The 17251-nt window shown below is 41.1% G+C and overlaps 2 protein-coding genes across 5 annotated transcripts in view; both read left to right on the top strand.

Moving 5' to 3' along the window:
- The window catches only part of FRG1 (FSHD region gene 1), a 40296-nt gene extending 32994 nt beyond the window's left edge, over positions 1-7302 (top strand). Inside the window, exons 8-9 of one of the 4 annotated variants that reach the window (XM_027599524.2) lie at positions 2-40; positions 4053-7302. In XM_027599524.2, coding sequence (XP_027455325.1) covers positions 2-40; positions 4053-4122 — 109 coding nt within the window. In that variant the 3' untranslated portion in view covers positions 4123-7302. The remainder of the gene's footprint in view (position 1; positions 41-4052) is intronic. The other 3 variants (XM_027599520.2, XM_027599522.2, XM_027599521.2) reach the window with 3 other exon arrangements.
- A 918-nt stretch (positions 7303-8220) lies between these two features.
- The window catches only part of ASAH1 (N-acylsphingosine amidohydrolase 1), a 48162-nt gene continuing 39131 nt past the window's right edge, over positions 8221-17251 (top strand). The window contains exon 1 of the mRNA XM_027599518.2: positions 8221-8496. Coding sequence (XP_027455319.1) covers positions 8419-8496 — 78 coding nt within the window. The 5' untranslated portion in view covers positions 8221-8418. The remainder of the gene's footprint in view (positions 8497-17251) is intronic.

Here is a 17251-nt window from a genome sequence, read left to right as displayed (position 1 = left end):
GATGCATGGGAACTCCTGATGATGTGATACTAGTGCATAGGTCAGTATCTGGGAATTTCCAGTGTAGTACACTCTTTTGAGGACTTTGGCTATGAATGGAGGAGAATGAGATTGGCAACGGGATTTAAGGGAGACTTTATTCTTAACATAGAGGAGATCTGAGTACTTTTAAATGCTAATGTCAAGAAGTCAAGAGAGAAGAAAAGGTTAGAAGTGCAAGAGAGAAGGCATAATTTATAGGATGGTATTCCTGAAAAGGAAGTAGAAGTGAGAACCTAGAAGACAAGTGAGGAGATTGGACTTAAATAGGAGGGACAGACTCTCCGCTGTGGCAGAAGTAGAAAGGTTAGGGACAGGTACAGATTTGTATGTAGATTTGGTGGCAGAGAATTGAGGTCGTTCCTTTCTGAAATTTTCTCCATGAAAAAGAAGATAAGGTAATCTAAGAGTAATGCAAGAAATAGTAGATGATGAAAGTTTTGGGAAGAGGGTTTTGAAAGAGTTGTTAAGGGACAGATAAAGTGCATGAGAATCATAGATTTGCTACATAGTATTAAGGACCAAGAAGATTTTTATAAGGATAATTAATTAGTTGAGCAGAACTCAGCAGTGTAGGTATGTATGTACAGAAGATAATTGTATTCCTCCAGGGTTGGGGTTTTACAGGACAGGTAATAAAAGAACAAAAAGCAAAAATCTCATATATTGGTAAGTGAGTAGTAAAATGATGGAACATGGAATCAAAGCTGGGGAGGGGAGGATGGCAAGGAAGCAGTGAGCTGATGGATGGGAAGAAAGCAGATAGGCTGATGAAAGCAAAGACCACCAAGGAATAGGGGTAACTGAATGAACAATCTAGAGAGCTAGGAGGTCAATCCAGGCTCTAGATACAGCTATTTGTGTGTAAGATAGGTGTCTTCCATTATAGTTCTTTTTTATAGAATATATCCGAACCATGGACTTACATATGGTTTTGCAATCTGGCCTGGGAATTTAGTGTAGTGGTTAGTTAGGTGTACTGAAATCAGAAAACCTAAGCATAGTTACTTACCCTAAGTCTCAGATTTCTCAACCATAGATGGGAATAACAGCACTTCCTTCATATTTGTTGGAAAATGCATACTGATTTCCAAACACCCAACTTAAAAACTTCTGGAAAAAATCCATTTGTAATTTGGTGATTCCTTACATTATTTTAGACACCACTTGGCATATGATGTTAATGCAGTTCCTTTAGTTTATTCAACAAGTATTTGTTATGGAGTGCTATGATGTGTTAGACACTGTTCTAGGTGCTGAGACTAAGCAGTTAAACGAAAGAAAATCCCTGCCCTTAGGAGACAGATGCTAAACAAGAAGAAAACAGATATAAGAGCAGGTGGGGGATGCTGTTTGGAGTCAGGTTAAGTGGGAAGAAGGAGGAAAAGGAATACCTGTAGAGTCTTACATATGATGCTGTAGGAAGGCTCCCTAATAAAGGACTGTCTGAGCATTTGCATGAACCTCATTTCTCTCTGTGAAAGAACATTCTACACAGAGGGAGCAGTTAGTACTACGTTTTTCAAGTGAAGCCTAATTGACACGTTTGAAGTCTGTAAAGAAGATGAATGTGGCTAGAGCATCATGAAAAAAGGCAAAGCTGGAAGGATATGAGATCAGAGAAGTAGCAGGTTAGCCAGATCCTAAGCGGCCTTGTAAGCCATGGTAAGAACACTGGCTTTCATGCTGAGTGAGGTAGGAAGACATTGGAGGATTTTGAGGAGAGGAGTGACATGATCTGATTTATGTGGAGATTTGATGATGGGGAAAAGCAGGGATACCAGTTACAAGGCTATTAAAATAATCCAGATGAGAGTAACTTGGACCAAGGCAGAAGTGGAACTGGTAAGAAGTGATCAGATTCTCCATATATTCTGAAGGTAGAGCCAAAAGGATTTGCTGGTGTACTGGGTATATGGTAAGAAAGAGAAAAGTCAAAGGTAATTAACTATAAGATCTTTGGTCTAAGCAAACTAGAAAATGAAATTGCCATTTGGTGAGATAGGGACCATGTGGATTAGGAAAGAGAAAATAGAGAGGTCATTTTTAGGCATGATAAGCTTAAGATGCCTATTACATATCCCAAGTAGATGATGTTGAGAAGACAAATAGATGAGTCTGAGTTCAGGGGACAGGTCTGAGCTGGTGACATGAATTTGAGAGTCATCAAACGAGAGAAGGCATTAATATCATGATATTGGATGAGAGCACATAGGAGTGAGCATAGGAAAAGGAGAAAAGACACCTGAAGACAGCCTGAGACACCCCACATATAGAAGTCAGTTGATGAGAAGAAACCAACAGAGAATATTCAAGATGTGCCAGTGAGGAAGAATCAAGACAGTGGTATTTATAAGCAAAATGAAGTAAAATTTCCAATGTCTAAGGTATTTGAGGTAAAATAGAGGCCAAGAACATTGCAAGAGAAGAAGAAGTCAAGAAACCGGAGTACGAAGAGGATTGTTTTTTGTGGATATTGCAATCACCAAGAATATTGAGAATCACATTAGAAAAAGTGACAGTGAGCCAGGTATGAAAAATCTCCAAGGGCTGAGGAGAACCAGGAGCCAGTAGAGAGACCTACAGATAATCTGCAGTGTGATGGCACCAGTTTCCAATTCAAGTCAAATAATTGTGAATATGTTGGGTGTTGGTAATAATAGGTTGGCCATGTGGAAGTGTTGATGTCTGATTACTTTTTAACCTACAAAAATGGTGATTTCATATGGTTCAGTCTAATAACTGAACATATATATGTCTGAATTGTGATTGGCTTCCTAAGTTATATATTATATATATATTATATATTTATGTTAGTACTCTTCTTTTTCAGTTGGAGACTCCCTGAGATCAGGAATTTGTATTTTACCACATGTGTTTCTTTCATACCACTTAGGATTTACTTGGTAGTTTCAGTTGGTCATCTAGTACTTTTTATACATAGATTATTACTAGAATTGCTATTGCTGACTTCTGTTGTCATTTCGGGGTGATAAGCAGTCTCCTCACTTTCTGAAGTGAAAACAATTGAGAAATATAAACAGGCATTAGATGGGGATCAATATCAGCTTTACTGCTGAGTAAACTGGAATAGAGAAAACACTTAGACCTGAGGCCCATATGGGATCCCGAGTCTTTCTCCTCTGGAATGTATTCATGCAGTCAGTCCCTTGACAGATGCCAACTGCTCCCCAGGGGCACAGCCAGTTTCTAACATGGGGGGAGTGAACAGAGGAGGGTGGGCTGGGAGTAGCAGGCACAAGTACGTACAAAAGGCTCCAGTCCTTGACTTCCTTCTCTCCACATCTCCCAGAGCCAGTCCTTCATGATGCTTTCTTCAGAGTCTTCATAGCCATTGTGAGAACACAGTGTTTTTAAACTTTGTTGGACAAGTGCCAGGTTTGGAAGATGTGGTCAAAGGCAGCCAACTACTTCCCCTTTCACTCTTGTCACCCAGGGCTTGCTGCAGTGAGCTTATCACTGTGAGCAAGCAGATCTCAGTGAGAGAGGTCAGGCCACGTGTGTGCAGTGACCCTTCCAGCTATTTACCAATTAGGTAAGGCATTCCTTTCCTAGGAACATGTGGATTGAAGGAATTAAAGAGAAAGGTGGGTGTTTTCTCCCTAGAACGTCTGATGGTAGATGCAGGTTTTGTGAAGCCTGAAGCTTCCACAATTTGGATAGTCCTCTTTAAGGAAAAGAATATAAAATTGCAAGTGTGAAATTAGGTAGAAAGTTTGGAAGAGGCCTGAGCAAGTGAAGGCCTTGAAACTTAAGCATTACAGCTTTACAGTAAATCCTGTGCTCTTGAGAAGGTAGCGATACCTGTTTTAATATGGTATTAGACACAACTTGTAAGCAAACCATCTTGAACTAGCTTAAATAATAAAGAGGAGGAGTGGCTCACATTAATGAAGAGTCCAGCTGTTGTGCAGGCTCCACGGTGGATCTAGCAGCTTAACAATGTCATAATGACCCAGTTTCTTTCCATCTCTCCTCTTTGCTGTCCACAGTATCTACTCCTCCTTAGGCAGGTCCCTTCAAGTTCACAGCATGAATGCCAGTAGCAATGAGGACTACTAGCTAACTTTTTCCTGTTAGAAGATAAGGACAACTGCTTCAATCATAGAGCAAAACCTTGAACTTCAAAAAATGGCCTGTTGGATTCAGGAGTCTAAATGATTAACGTTGGAGCCAAGCACTGTGGCAAGAAGGATAGGGCAACCTTAAGGTTAGGCCAGCCAGGGCCCACGTCCAGAGATCAGGATACGGATATGGCTCATCCAGATCATTTGGCTGCTGCATACTGGAAGAGTGGAACTGAGGTTGGGGAAACATCTACAATATTAAACCAGAGGTGAGAGTATGGAATAATAATCCAAACGTACTGAAAGCTTTCAAGACACCCATCTGATTTACCTTTTCCCTTCCATCGTCATTTTTCTCCACCACGAGGCTGAAAGCCCTGGGAAGGCATGGCCATCTGTTCACCAGTTACCCAGCACCGAGAGTAAGTGCTCAAAGGTATTGTGAGAATACGTGAATTTATCACAAACTTAGGAGAAACAACTGGCAGGAACATTAAATAGGGCTTAGGTAAAAGGGAACTATATAAGAATATGAAATAAGAACAAAAAAATTAGAGATTATTGGATTTGAGCTCAATTAAATAATTTTCAGGTCAGAATCATGTCTTATCAAAGGAAGTGGAAGTAGGACAAAAGGACTTTTTTAAAGTGGCTCTTCAAACGCACGTGCCTGAGGTGTCAGAGATTCAGTAAGACATCAAAAGTATTTCACAAAGAAAGAGGTAAGTGCCAAGTGAAAGATAACTAAGATAATTATTTTACTTTGACATTAAGAAAGGACAATTATATTCAATGTGAGCTCTAAGTTTGTAGTTGTGTAACAGGATGCCTTGAGCTGAATGTAATGATTTAACATGTTTTTCTATATACGAGTAAAACATAAAGCAAGTAAAATCCTTTATAGTGTGATAAAGTTACTGGAGGAAAAGTATTGTGTAACAATTTTGCATGACCTCTGATTTCCCATTTTTCATATCTTTTATTCTCTAGAGTCCTACCTGAAAAGATGGACAATAGTCTAAGTTTGGAATCTCAGATTATGTTTTAAAGTAAGCCCTTTTTAAAATTAAACAACTCACTGGTAAATGCTTCCAGTAAAAGGTTTATTTTTTGAACTGAAACATTATATTTCTTGAATTTTTGAATATTTACTTTTTTTAAAGCAAGCCATACCTGTTCTGAGTAATGTGGTGTTAGGTGCAGTAGAGTTCACTTAGGGTGGGGTGCTTAGATTGCAATGATTTTAAATCAAGGCTCCACCTCAGAAACCTAGGAATGTTAGTAGGAGATTTAAAAAGGTCCACAGCTTGCCAAGAACTTCAGCTATTCTGATAAACAGTTTGATTACTGATGCTGAGTCTTGCATACTAAACAGGTTATCCAAGTCTTAAACTTGATGCTTGTTGTGAAGATAGTATTTGAATCACCCTTCCCACCAACATGGTTATTTGTACATTTAAATGTCATTTTCTGTGAATATGTCAGTATGCCACAAAGCATGGCAAAGTTTCCTATGACCACATGCTTCACCTTGACTTTCTGTACATTTCTAATACTTAAGAATGGAGTAGGAAAAATTATATATGTGTAAGAAAAAATGCATAAAATGGTATATTTTGGAAAAGTAGATTTAAATTTTTTAATTTGAAAACAACAGTATATAAAAGGCCTTTGAAAGTTGAATGCAAAATTATGTGAAAATTGTGCCTAAGAATATTATGCCAAATGACAATTTTCTTCTGCATAAAGAATGATTTTGCTAGACCACTTAATCACCAACAGACATCCTCTTATAGGGAAAAAAAATATGTTTGGTGACATGTTTAAAGTGCCCTAAGTAGTATTTAAAGTGAATGATCTTCAAACCAAATAGCTATTTAGATACTAAAAGATGGGAATCCTCTACATCTGCACACTGATTTTAAGGTCCAAGATAATTCAATATATTCACAGAATGAAGCCCTTTAAAATGGCTGGTAATGGCCTATGTAATCTGCCTTACTCCCCTTTCCCCTGGGACTTTATCTACTTCTCTTCCCTCTTTTACTTCTGCTCTACCTACACTGACTTCCTTGCTATAGGCAAACATGCCAGGCATTCTCTTTTTTTAAACCTTTGTCCCAACTGCTCCCTCTGCCTGGAACACTTCCTTAGACATCCTCCAGGAGAGCTCCCTCACCTGCCTCAAATCTCTGCTCAGACTTCACTTTCTTAGTAATGCCACTCCTGTCCATCTTATTTAACATTGTGACTCTCCCCACTCTTGATTCCCCCTTACATTTTCTACATTTCTCACCTTGTAACATTCTATATAAATTTTCTTATGTATTGTGTTTATTGTCCATTTCTCATCTAGACTGTAAGCCTCATGAGAGAAGGACCTTCTGTCTTTTTTGTTGCCTGCTTAACCCCAGTCAGTGAAGAAATGCATGGTACATTGTAGGCTGACCGTATTTCTTGAATTAATGAACATTTCTGTGGTCTGCTTGCTTCCTGTTCAATCAGGAACCACTTTAATCATGTGAGATGTCTCAAAGTCAAATTTCCTCAAAGAGAGGGTGAAAATGAGCAAAGAAAATCCCATTTAAAATGGCGTTAGGAAGCCCTGAAGAGGGACTTCTCACACACTACCACTTACCACCTTTTACGGACTCCAGTAGGAAAAAGCTTTACCTGTACCTTCCACAATAGGAAGTAGCTTACTTTACTGCCCCACTACTAGAAAGGAAGATTTCCTACTGTCCCAGCAACAACTCAGCCAATAAGAAGTCACCACAAGGGAACTCCTGCTCTCCTCCAATGGACTCCAGATCCAAACAGCTTCCAACTTCCCCCTTTACTCTCTAAAAACAAGCCCCTCCTTTTTGTTCTCCCAACTTGCCTAGGGTTTTGCAGTTTGAATGTCCTAAATTGCAATTACTCTGCTATTCTAAACAAACTTATTTTGCTGGCAAATTAACTGGCTATCTTAAGGTTGACAAGAAGATTGTTACCTACCCCCCAATAAAATTTTCATTTCCCAATCTCCAGCAAAAAGATTGATTTTTATAAGGAAGTAATAGAAATGGGTAAAATTATAATTTCAAACACACAAGAAAAAATAAATAAATGAAGATTTTGGTGATAGTATGCTAAGTTTCATCAAGCATTAAAACTGCTGGTTCGGATGTCCTAGAGAGTCAACCTGAAAGTACAATCTGGACGGAGGGGTTTCCTGTTGGACTTTTAAGTAACATCCAACAGAGCGATCCTGACCATGGAAGGCATGAATGACAAGCAATTAAATCTATTTGTCTTTCAGGTGCAAGCTAAACAGCACTGAATACATACCCTTCTCCAGGGTTTAGCTCAGTTCTGCCAAGCTAAAGGTTCATGGGTTAAATGAAAACACAGAGTTGCTCAATGGCTGAATACATCAGTGAAGGAAAGTTTGCAGTTCTACCTGTCATTCCACCTGTATCTAAGTCCAAGTAACTGAAACCTAAATTCTGTGACTTGTCAGCTCTGCGGTAAAAGCCTAAATGGGTAATTCGGCGGGGGGGGGGGGGGGGGGGGGGGGGGGTTCAGAATGTCCCTGGGGATTAGATTCCCGCCAACCCCTCCCTGCCCCTAACACCTGAGCCCCTCCAGTGACTCCACGGTCTGGACGAACAAGCTCACTCACTTCAGGCCTGCTCTCCTCGGAGGGCAAAGATGGACCGGGCTCGCGTGCTACGCCGCCGTGTTTTGAGACTCTTGGGGGAGCTGGGTCCGTTTCGTGGACATTTGACACGGGCTGGCCTGAATGCACACCTCGCCCTGGGCCGTTTGGGGACGTTGCACAGGTGGCACCAGGCCCAGAGTGGAGCGAGACCCCCCGGCCCCGTGTCGCCCGCAGCCGCCAACGGAGGAGGTTCTGGGGTGGGCGCGCTCGTCCAGGCGGCTTGACCCCGGGAAAAGTGCTTGAGCCCCACCCACCGGGGCGGGGCTCAGGCTCGGCCCAACCACTGCCCACGGGGAGAGGGGAGGGCCTACCGACATCACAGTCCTAACGCGAGCGCCGATTCCTCTCCTGGGGGCTCCCCACTCCTTCCTGGAAGGCTTTCCTCTTGCTGCCATACTTGCCGCAACACCGAAAAGCCCCGTCCTCTCCTTCCTACCCCGTCTCTTCTGCGCTGCTCCCCCCCCGTCTCGCTTGGTGCGGTCCGGTGTCACTGGTCTCGCGGCGGCCGGGCTCGGCCTGCTCCGCGGCCAGGTGGTGCTTATCGCCGCCTTTGCCCACGTTCTCTGGAGGGGCCTTGCGGCGGGGACCATGCTGGGCCGGAGTCGCGTAACCTTGGTCCTCCTCACCGTGGCTGCTACCTGTGCGTTGGCGCAGCAGGCGCCGCCGGTGAGTGAGCTCTAGGGGAGGGCGCGGAGAGGGGCGTGCGGCGCTGAGGTGGCGCCGGGGCGGGTGTGGCTGGGCGGGTGGGGCGCGAGGAACCGCGGGGGCCGGGCAGCATCCCTCCGGGGGTCTGTGGTACAGTGTGCGGGGGCGTGGGTGCAGAGCAGGCTGGTGAACCCTGCGCCGGCTTGACTCCGTACAAGTCGGGACAAGAGAGCCTTTCGGGGAAATCCTAATCTCTGTACAGTGCTGGTTGTGATTTGCACACCCCCAGTTTGAGTGATCGCGCTTGTTGTGCCAGTTCCAGGCCCGCGCATCCTGAACTGTTAAGAGAAAAAGTCCCAGTCGACTTGTGTACGTAATTCAGTTAAGCGACGGACTGCTTGCCGACTTTGGCATTCTCCGCCAGGTGACGAGGTGCTGAAGGAGAAGCTGCAGCCTAGACTCCTGAGGTCCCTGGGAAAGGCCGCGGCGTCCCAGCCCAGACCGGCCCCGGTGTGGCGGCCGTGGCCTTAACCCCCGAGTCATGGGAACGCCTGTCCCGTGGCTCTTTCCCCAAAAGGAAGTCACAGGAACCCAGACTTGGTAACTGCAAGAGACAGAGAGGGACCAGCCAGAGAAGGAAGTAGATTCAGTGGGAAAATGTCTAGCCAGAGGTTACACTGCTGTTTTACTGAAGCATGCTTTAGTACTTCTCTTCTTTAAAAGCAGTAAGACTCCATTTTTCTTTGCCAACAGATCAGATAAATAGGAATCTGGGTGCAAATTAGATGAGGGTGGTCTTGAATAGCTTAGGTAGGGTATTGATAGTGGGAGCAAGATATGCATTCTCTTCCTTTTTTTTTTTTTCTAAGGAGAAATGACCTAAGAATAAAATCATGGTGGGATATTATTCATTAAAACTGATGGAACATAAGCAAATAAAAGCAGAATAAAATAGTATGTACAGTGATTTCAGTAACAGAAAAATACAAAGTGTGTACATGTAGACAAGGATTAGAAGGGTATAAGAAGAAATAAAATTATTTTGCTTTAGCGTGTGTAGGGAATTAATATGCTGTAAAGTGGTTGCGATTATGAGAATTTTAAAAGAATTTAACACTTTGATACCATAAGTGCCCTTCAGCCAAAGGTCACCAGAAAACACACCTGAAGTTGGACAGATTGAGTTTATTACTCTTTGCAGTGAGAAAGGATGTACACCATCGGAAATTGTGGGGCCTCTCAATAAAAGGGCATTTGGCAAAACTTTTTTCATGATTTGCACTTTGGTTGTGTGTTTGGGGGTAGGTCCAAGGAATAGGGGGGTTGCTCTACACTGGATACTTTTAGAAGGTGGGGCAATTCTGTGATTGGGTAAAGAAGAAGCGTTTATTTAGCAAGAGAAGGGGGTGTTTGGCATTTTGTGGGTTGCACAATACCCTTGTTCTTGTGCTTAAACAGAATCATCAAGTAGCCTTGCTTTGTTTCATTTTATCATGTCTCAGAGTAACCTTGAGGTAGGTATTCTGTGAAATTGATTATATCCAACATGAGAACAGAAGTGGCCTGGATGTGAGTGTCATACCAGTTTGTAATAATATTGGGGTCTAATTGTGAACCTCCGAGCAGTTTCACATGTCAGAGGATGCTTTTTTTTTTAATTTCTCAATACTTTATCTTTTCAAGTACGAGTTTTTAAAAAGCTATCTTTAGAATAACAAGATAGTTTTTCTTTTTTTTTTTTTTTAAGATTTTATTTATTTGAGAGAGAGAGACACGGCGAGAGAGGAAACACAAGCAGGGTGAGTGAGAGAGGGAGAAGCAGACTTCCCGCGGAGCAGGGAGCCCGATGTGGGGCTCGATCCCAGGACCCTGGGATCATGACCTGAGCCGAAGGCAGACGCTTAACGACTGAGCCACCCAGGCGCCCCAATAGTTACTATCTAGCATAGTGGTTGTCAAAATCTAGTCTAGCCACTCGTGTCAGTTTGGGAAGCTGTGTTCACAAGTCTTTAATGAAAGAGAAAAATGAGGGCATAAAACCAAAATTATTAATTTAGAATGTTGTTATTCTGATTTGATGGCTTTTCATTTTTTGTTGTTAAAGTGTTGTTTTATGTACGTGGGGTTTTGTTTGTTTTTTAACCTCCCCACATGGGAGAATAAAAATTTGGATTCTCTTGTGCTGGGCTTTTCTTAATATTTTACTAATCTGGAAAAAGCTGGCTGAAAAGGACCTTTGGAACCTCACAGAAGTATAATGACTCCATTCTCTGACAAGAGTAAGCAGTTTTTCGCTTTGAATCATATGATAAACTGTGCATATCCACATAGTAACAAAAGATATTTCAAAACTACTTTTGATAAATGCGAACGGTGAGAACTGGCTTTAAATTACAAACAAAAATCATTTGATTTGGAATGTCTGTGGGTTTTGTGTTTGAGGCTTTTCAGAATATAGCATATTTTAAGGGCTTCCTGAGTCATTCTTAGTTACTGATTTTATTAAAAGACCTACTAAGAAAAAAAAAGACCTACTAAGAGATAGTGCTGGCGGGGGTGGCATAAGAAATATCTGAAGAGGGAGATGAAGACGGTGTCATCCAGGGCTCTGTGGACCTTGTTAGGGGTTTTCACTTTAAAAAGATCAGTTTGGATTGGAAGAGAGCAAGAGTGGCTCTGAGGAGACTAGCGTCGGGGAGAAAACAGGGTGCAGGGTGATGGACAGGAGGGTGGTACAGTGGAAAGGGAGAGAAGTGGATGGGTCTAGAGAAAAGTAGGAGGTAGAAGGAGCAGAAGGAAGGACTGGGTGAGTGCTCAGTTGGCCCAATGGCGGCATCAGTGCCAGGGAACACAAGAAGGGAGAAGTTGCGGGGTAGAAGAATGAAGATTGTTTTTATTCTGGGCATGTTGAATTTCAGGGGCACCAGGATATCCAGGAGGCGTTTGGGACTGGAGCTCAGAGGAGGGAGATGGGAGGCACAGGCATACTACTTGAAGCCATTGGAGCGAGTGAACGTTGAGCAGATAATGACCTAGAAAGAGAAGAGGATGAGGCAAAGGTTGGGGTACCTGCAGGTGTGTGTGTCAGGTAGAGAAGAAGTGGCACAGTTTAAAGCCACAGCCAGAGCGTGAGAGCGAGCCTTGCAGAAGCAAAGTGGGACAGGTTCTCTCTGTGTCGGATGCCTTTGAGATGTCAGGTGTCTGTTATATACTTGGTGGTTGGAGGTCATTGGTCTCCTTGGCCTGAGCAGTGCTGGAAGCAGAAAATCAGTTGCTGTAGGCTGGGGAGTGATGAGAAGGCGAAGCAGCAGAGTGGGAGACGTGACTGTTGTCAGTGATAACTCTGAGCAGATTCTGAAAAATGTGTGGAAATGAAACATAATGGCTCAGTAATTAATTGCTGAATCAAACTTATTTTTATGCATCAGGTTCTCATATCAGTAATAATATCATTGACATTATAGCTCCTAGATCAGCTTTTAGCAATGACTTTTACAAAGTTTCCAAAAGTCACATACACCCCTTCTGGCCTGGCCAGTATTATTGTACTGCATCTGCTTTCCCCTGGTACTCGAAAGGAAGGAACACACAGATATAATCTGTTCACTCAGTCAACAGATATTGCAGGCCTACTGTGTGCCACATTATGTTCTAGATGCTGCTAACAACTTAGTGATAGATATAAAGGTCCCAGCCCTCATGGAAGGTTTATTCCCATTCCTTTCACCTAAATATTCCTAGTTTAATAGAGTACCATCCCATCAAAGGTCAGAAAACAAACTTCGCTTGACCATTTGAGTTTGTTATATAGGCAAGAAACATGCCTTACTCAGTAGGTCTATGTTTGCTCTGTTGTACACAGAGAACATTTTAAGAAACAAGTCTTATTTAGAAAATAATTGTTGGTGAATTAAAGAACTAAAATTGCCTTGCTAGAATTGTTTGACTTCTTTTCCAATGGTATGAATACTGGTGTGGGCTATATAACTTCTTCAGATTACCTTTCATTACCTTTTTCTGACTGTGTGAAGAAGACAAGGCCATAAGGGCTTTCCGAACTTTTTGTACAGTCTTAGAAGCATAACCATGGAAGTTCTGACTATGCAGGACACAAATATTTCCAGGAGTTGGATAAGTTATGTCATTTCTTTTAGGCATGGAGCATTTGAGTTGCTAATGGAAGAATTTTCACTTTCTATGTTATTTTCCTAAATAGTGTCCAGTAGCTCTGCAGTTTTTCTTAATGAATGGAGAGGAAATAAGACTGCTTAATTTCTTAAGAGGTTCAAGTTCCTATCAATGACTAGAATAATTAGGGAATTTATTGACCCAGAAAGTGTTTACAAAACATTTTACAGAGATTTTCACCACTTCCTCTGGTCCTAGGAAGCAGAAATGATAGAGAGCCAGTGAGAGAGAGATTGAGATTCTAAGTTGGTTGTGCTCTTCCCCCTCTGTGCTAGAGCAGCACAATATGCCAAGCCAACTATATAAACCTCTACCTATCATCTATTTATAATCTTTACTTATCATCTATTTAAATTTTTACCTGTCTTGATAAGGTTATCTATTATTAAATTGTGTATAGTTAAATTGGAGATAGTAAGAAACTTTAAACAACAAATGAGCTTGTTGTAATTCCATTTCGAGTCTCTACATAGATTTTGAAGCTGTCTTCCCTCGTAGAAGAGTCCCTTGAAGGTGAGAATGCAACTATCTCCACTCTACCCCCAAATCTAACATCTCCCTTTAAAATGACTTTGGTGTTGGGGCGCCTGGGTGGCTCAGTCGTTAAGCATCTGCCTTTGGCTCGGGTCATGATCCAGGGGTCCTGGGATTGAGCCCCACATCGGGCTCCCTGCTCAGCGGGGAACCTGCTTCCCCCTCTCCCACTCCCCCTGCTTGTGTTCCCTCTCGCTGTCTCTCTGTCAAATAAATAAATAAAATCTTTAAAAAAAAATAGAATGACTTTGGTGTTAATACCTTCTGAGCACCTGAAACACCCTGGTCTTACACTGCTACTTTTAAAAAAAATGCAGTCACATTTACCCTTTCCTCTTTCAGCCAGATTCTAGGTAGATGTCCTGTCTGTACATGGTGTTTATTATTTATTTATTTTTAAAGATTTACTTATTTATTTATTTGACAAAGAGAGAGACAGCGAGAGAGGGAACACAAGCAGGGAGAACGGGAGAGGGAGAAGCAGGCTTCCCGCCGAGCAGAGAGCCTGATCCGGGGCTCGATCCGAGGACACCGGGATCATGATCTGAGCCGAAGGCAGACGCTTAATGACTGAGCCACCCAGGCGCCCCTGTACATGGTGTTTATGTTTATTGCTGCCAGGATTATCAGAGCACAATCTTATTGGCCTCTGACTCCCACATATATGATGGCGAGGCTGCCCTCCCTTCTAGGGCAGGTGGAATTCTCTCCTAAGACTTGACAGAGCACTTTTAATGTCTCTCACATTGTCTCATAAGAAATATGCCTTTTCGTTTGATTTTTATATTGGCTTTTGCACCCAGGCCATGCAGATATAATTATTAGGGACAGGTGAGCGTTATTGCATTGCACTCCTTGCTGAGTTGATTCTAGTGATCATCAAAAGCCCTGAAGGAAATGCAGATTGTTCCTTATTAGGAATTAAATTGAGCCGTTGGTTTTATTGCTATCTCTGTGGGAAACCATGTGAGAGAGAGCAGGGGGAGGAAGCAGAGACTGGTTCTATCACCAGCTGTGTCACCTTCAATCAGTGATGGTGGTGGGCCTTGCATCCTAAACATGAGCCTAAAGTTCCTTGATAACTTGAAATTCAGGAAAAGGACATAAATTGATTTTTATGAATTAAATCACATTCTAAACTAACCAAAAGTTCTGATATTTAGAAGAATTGTATAGTGGATAAGTTAGAATGCAGTAAGAGTTGCATTTCTAAAGTTAATAATTGCTCTTATTAAACGATGTCTATGGAAAATTCATAGTTGCAACTTAAGACTTTCTTAAGGAAAGTGCTACTTTTTAGTGTCCATTTCTAACTTTGCTAAACAAGACTGTGCCCTCCATCGCCTTTATATGTTGTTGTCATTTTTTAAAAAGATTTTATTTATTTGAGAGAGAGAGCGCGCGCTCACAAGAGTGGGGAAGGGGCAGAGGAAGAGGAGGGACTCTCAAGGAGACTCCATGCTTGAACACGGAGCCCAACGTGGGGCTCTGTCCCACGTCACTGAGACCATGACGTCAGCTGAAACCAAGAGTCAGATGCTTAACTGAGTGAGCCACCCAGGTGCCCCTTGTTGTTGTTTTTAATTCCAGCTACTTACAATGTAATATTAATTTCAGCTGTACCATATAGTGATTTAACACTTCCATACATCACCCAGTGCTCATCAGGACAAGTGCACTCCTTGTGCACTTAATCCACGCCCTCCCCTCTGATAACCATCAGTTTGTTCTCTATAATTAAGAGTCTGTTTCTTGATTTGACTCTCTTTTCCCCCCTTTGCTCTTTTGTTTTGTTTCTTAAATTCCACATATGAGTGAAATCATGGTATTTGTCTTTCTCTGACTTATTTCACTTAGCATAGTAACTCCATGTGGTTGCAAATGTCAAGATTTTGTTTCCCTTGCCTCAGGAGACATTTGTAGAAAAAAGTTGCTTCAGCCAATGTCAAAGAAGTTACTGCCTGTGCTCTCTTCTAGGATTTTTACAGTTTCATGTCTCACACTTAGGTCTTTAATCTGTCTTGAATTTGTTTTTGTGTATGGTATAAGAAAGTGGTCCAGTTTCATTCTTTTGCATGTTGCTCTCCAGTCTTCCCAACACCATTTGTTGAAGAGATTGTGTTTTTTTCCCTATTGGATATTCTTTCCTGCTTTATCAAAGATTAATTGACCATACAGTTGTGCGTTTAATTTTGGGTTTTCTATTCTTTTCCATTGATCGATGTGTGGTTTTTTGTGTCAGTATCATAATGTTTTGATCGCTACACCTTTGCAATATAACTTGAAGTACCTCCAGCTCTGCTTTTCTTTTTCATGGTTGCTTTGGCTATTCAGGGTTTTTTGTGGTTCCATATAAATTTTAGAACTCTTTGTTCTAGATCTGTGAAAAATGTTGTTGGTATTTTGATAGGGATTGCATAAAATGTATAGGTTGCTTCGGGCAGTATAGTCATTTTAAAAGTATTTCTTCCTCCATGAGAATGGAATGTCTTTCCATTTTTTTGTGTCATCTTCAATTTCTTTCATCGGTGTTTTATAGTTTTCAGAGTACAGGTTAGTTTTCCCTCTTTGGTTAGGTGTATTCCTAGGTATCTTCTTATTTGGGGTGCAGTATAAATGGGAGTTTTTTTTCCTAATTTCTCTTTCTGCTCCTTCATTATTGGTGTATACAAGTGCAACAGATTTCTGTAGATTGATTTTATATCCTGCAACTTTACTGAATTTGTTGATCAGTTCTAGCAGTTTTTTTGCTGGAGTCTTTTGGGTTTCTTGTATATAGTATCATATCATCTGAAAGTTTTTCTTTTTCCTTACCAATTTGGTTGCCTTTAATTTTACCTTTTGTTGTCTGACATTTATGGCTAGAACTTCCAGTAGTATGTTGAATAAATGTGGTGAGAGTGGAAATCCTTGTCCCATTCCTGACCTTAGCCGGAAAACTCTTGAGTTTTTGCCCTTCAAGGATGGTGCTAGTTGTGGGTTTTTCATAGATGGACTTTATAATCCTAAGGTATGTTCCATCTGAACCTACTTTGTTGAGGGTTTTTATCGTGAATGGATGTTATACTTTGTCATGGGCTTTTTTTGGTGTCTATTAAAAAGATCATATGGTTCTTATCCTTTCTCTTACTGATGTGATGTATCATGTTGATTGATTTGTGAATATTGAACCACCTCTGCAACCCAGGAATAAATTCTACTTGATCGGGGTGAGTGATTTTTTTTTTTAATGAATTGTTAGATCTAGTATTTTGTTGAAGATTTTTGGCATCTGTATTCATTGCAAATATTGGCCTGGAGTTCTCCTTTTTTGTGGTGGTTTATCTGGTTTTGATTATCAGGGTAATGCTGGCATCATAGAATGAATTTGGAAGTTTTCCTTCCTCTTCTACTTTTTAGAATAGTTTGAGAATAGGTAGTAATGCTTCTTTAAATGTTTGGTAGAATTCCCTGTGAAGCCATCTGATCCTGGATTTTTGTTTGTTTGGAGTTTTTTTATTACTGACTCAGTTTCTTTGCTGGTTATCATCTGTTCAAATTTTGTATTTCCTCCTGCTTCAGTTTTGGTAGTTTATGTTTCTAGGAATGTATCCATTTCTATCTAGGTTATCCAATTTGTTGGCATATAGTTTTTCACAATATTCTTCTATAATTGTTTGTATTTTTGTGGTGTGTTGTTATTTCTCCTGTCTCATTGTGATTTTATTTATCTGAGTTCTTTCTCTTTTTTTCTTGATAAGTCTGGTTAGAGGTTTATCAATTTTATTGATTTTTTTTTTCAAAGAACCAGCTCCTGATTTCATTGATATGTTGGGTTTTTTGTTTGTTTTTAGTTTTTATATCATTTATATATGCTGTAATCTTTATTATTTCCTTCCTTCTGCTGGTTTTGGGTTTTGTTGTTCTTTTTCTAGCTCCTTCAGGCATAAGGTTAGGTTGTTAGGTTATTTATTTGAGTTTTTCTTGCTTCTTGAGGTAGGTCTGTATTACTGTAAACTTTCCTCTTAGAACTGCTTTTGCTGCATTCCAAAGGTTTTGGACCACTTGTTTTCAT

Source organism: Zalophus californianus, chromosome 2 (genome assembly GCF_009762305.2).
Source record: "Zalophus californianus isolate mZalCal1 chromosome 2, mZalCal1.pri.v2, whole genome shotgun sequence".
Lineage (NCBI taxonomy): Eukaryota > Metazoa > Chordata > Mammalia > Carnivora > Otariidae > Zalophus > Zalophus californianus.
Note: the sequence above shows the minus strand (reverse complement) of the source record. Positions and strands in the feature narration are given on the sequence as shown.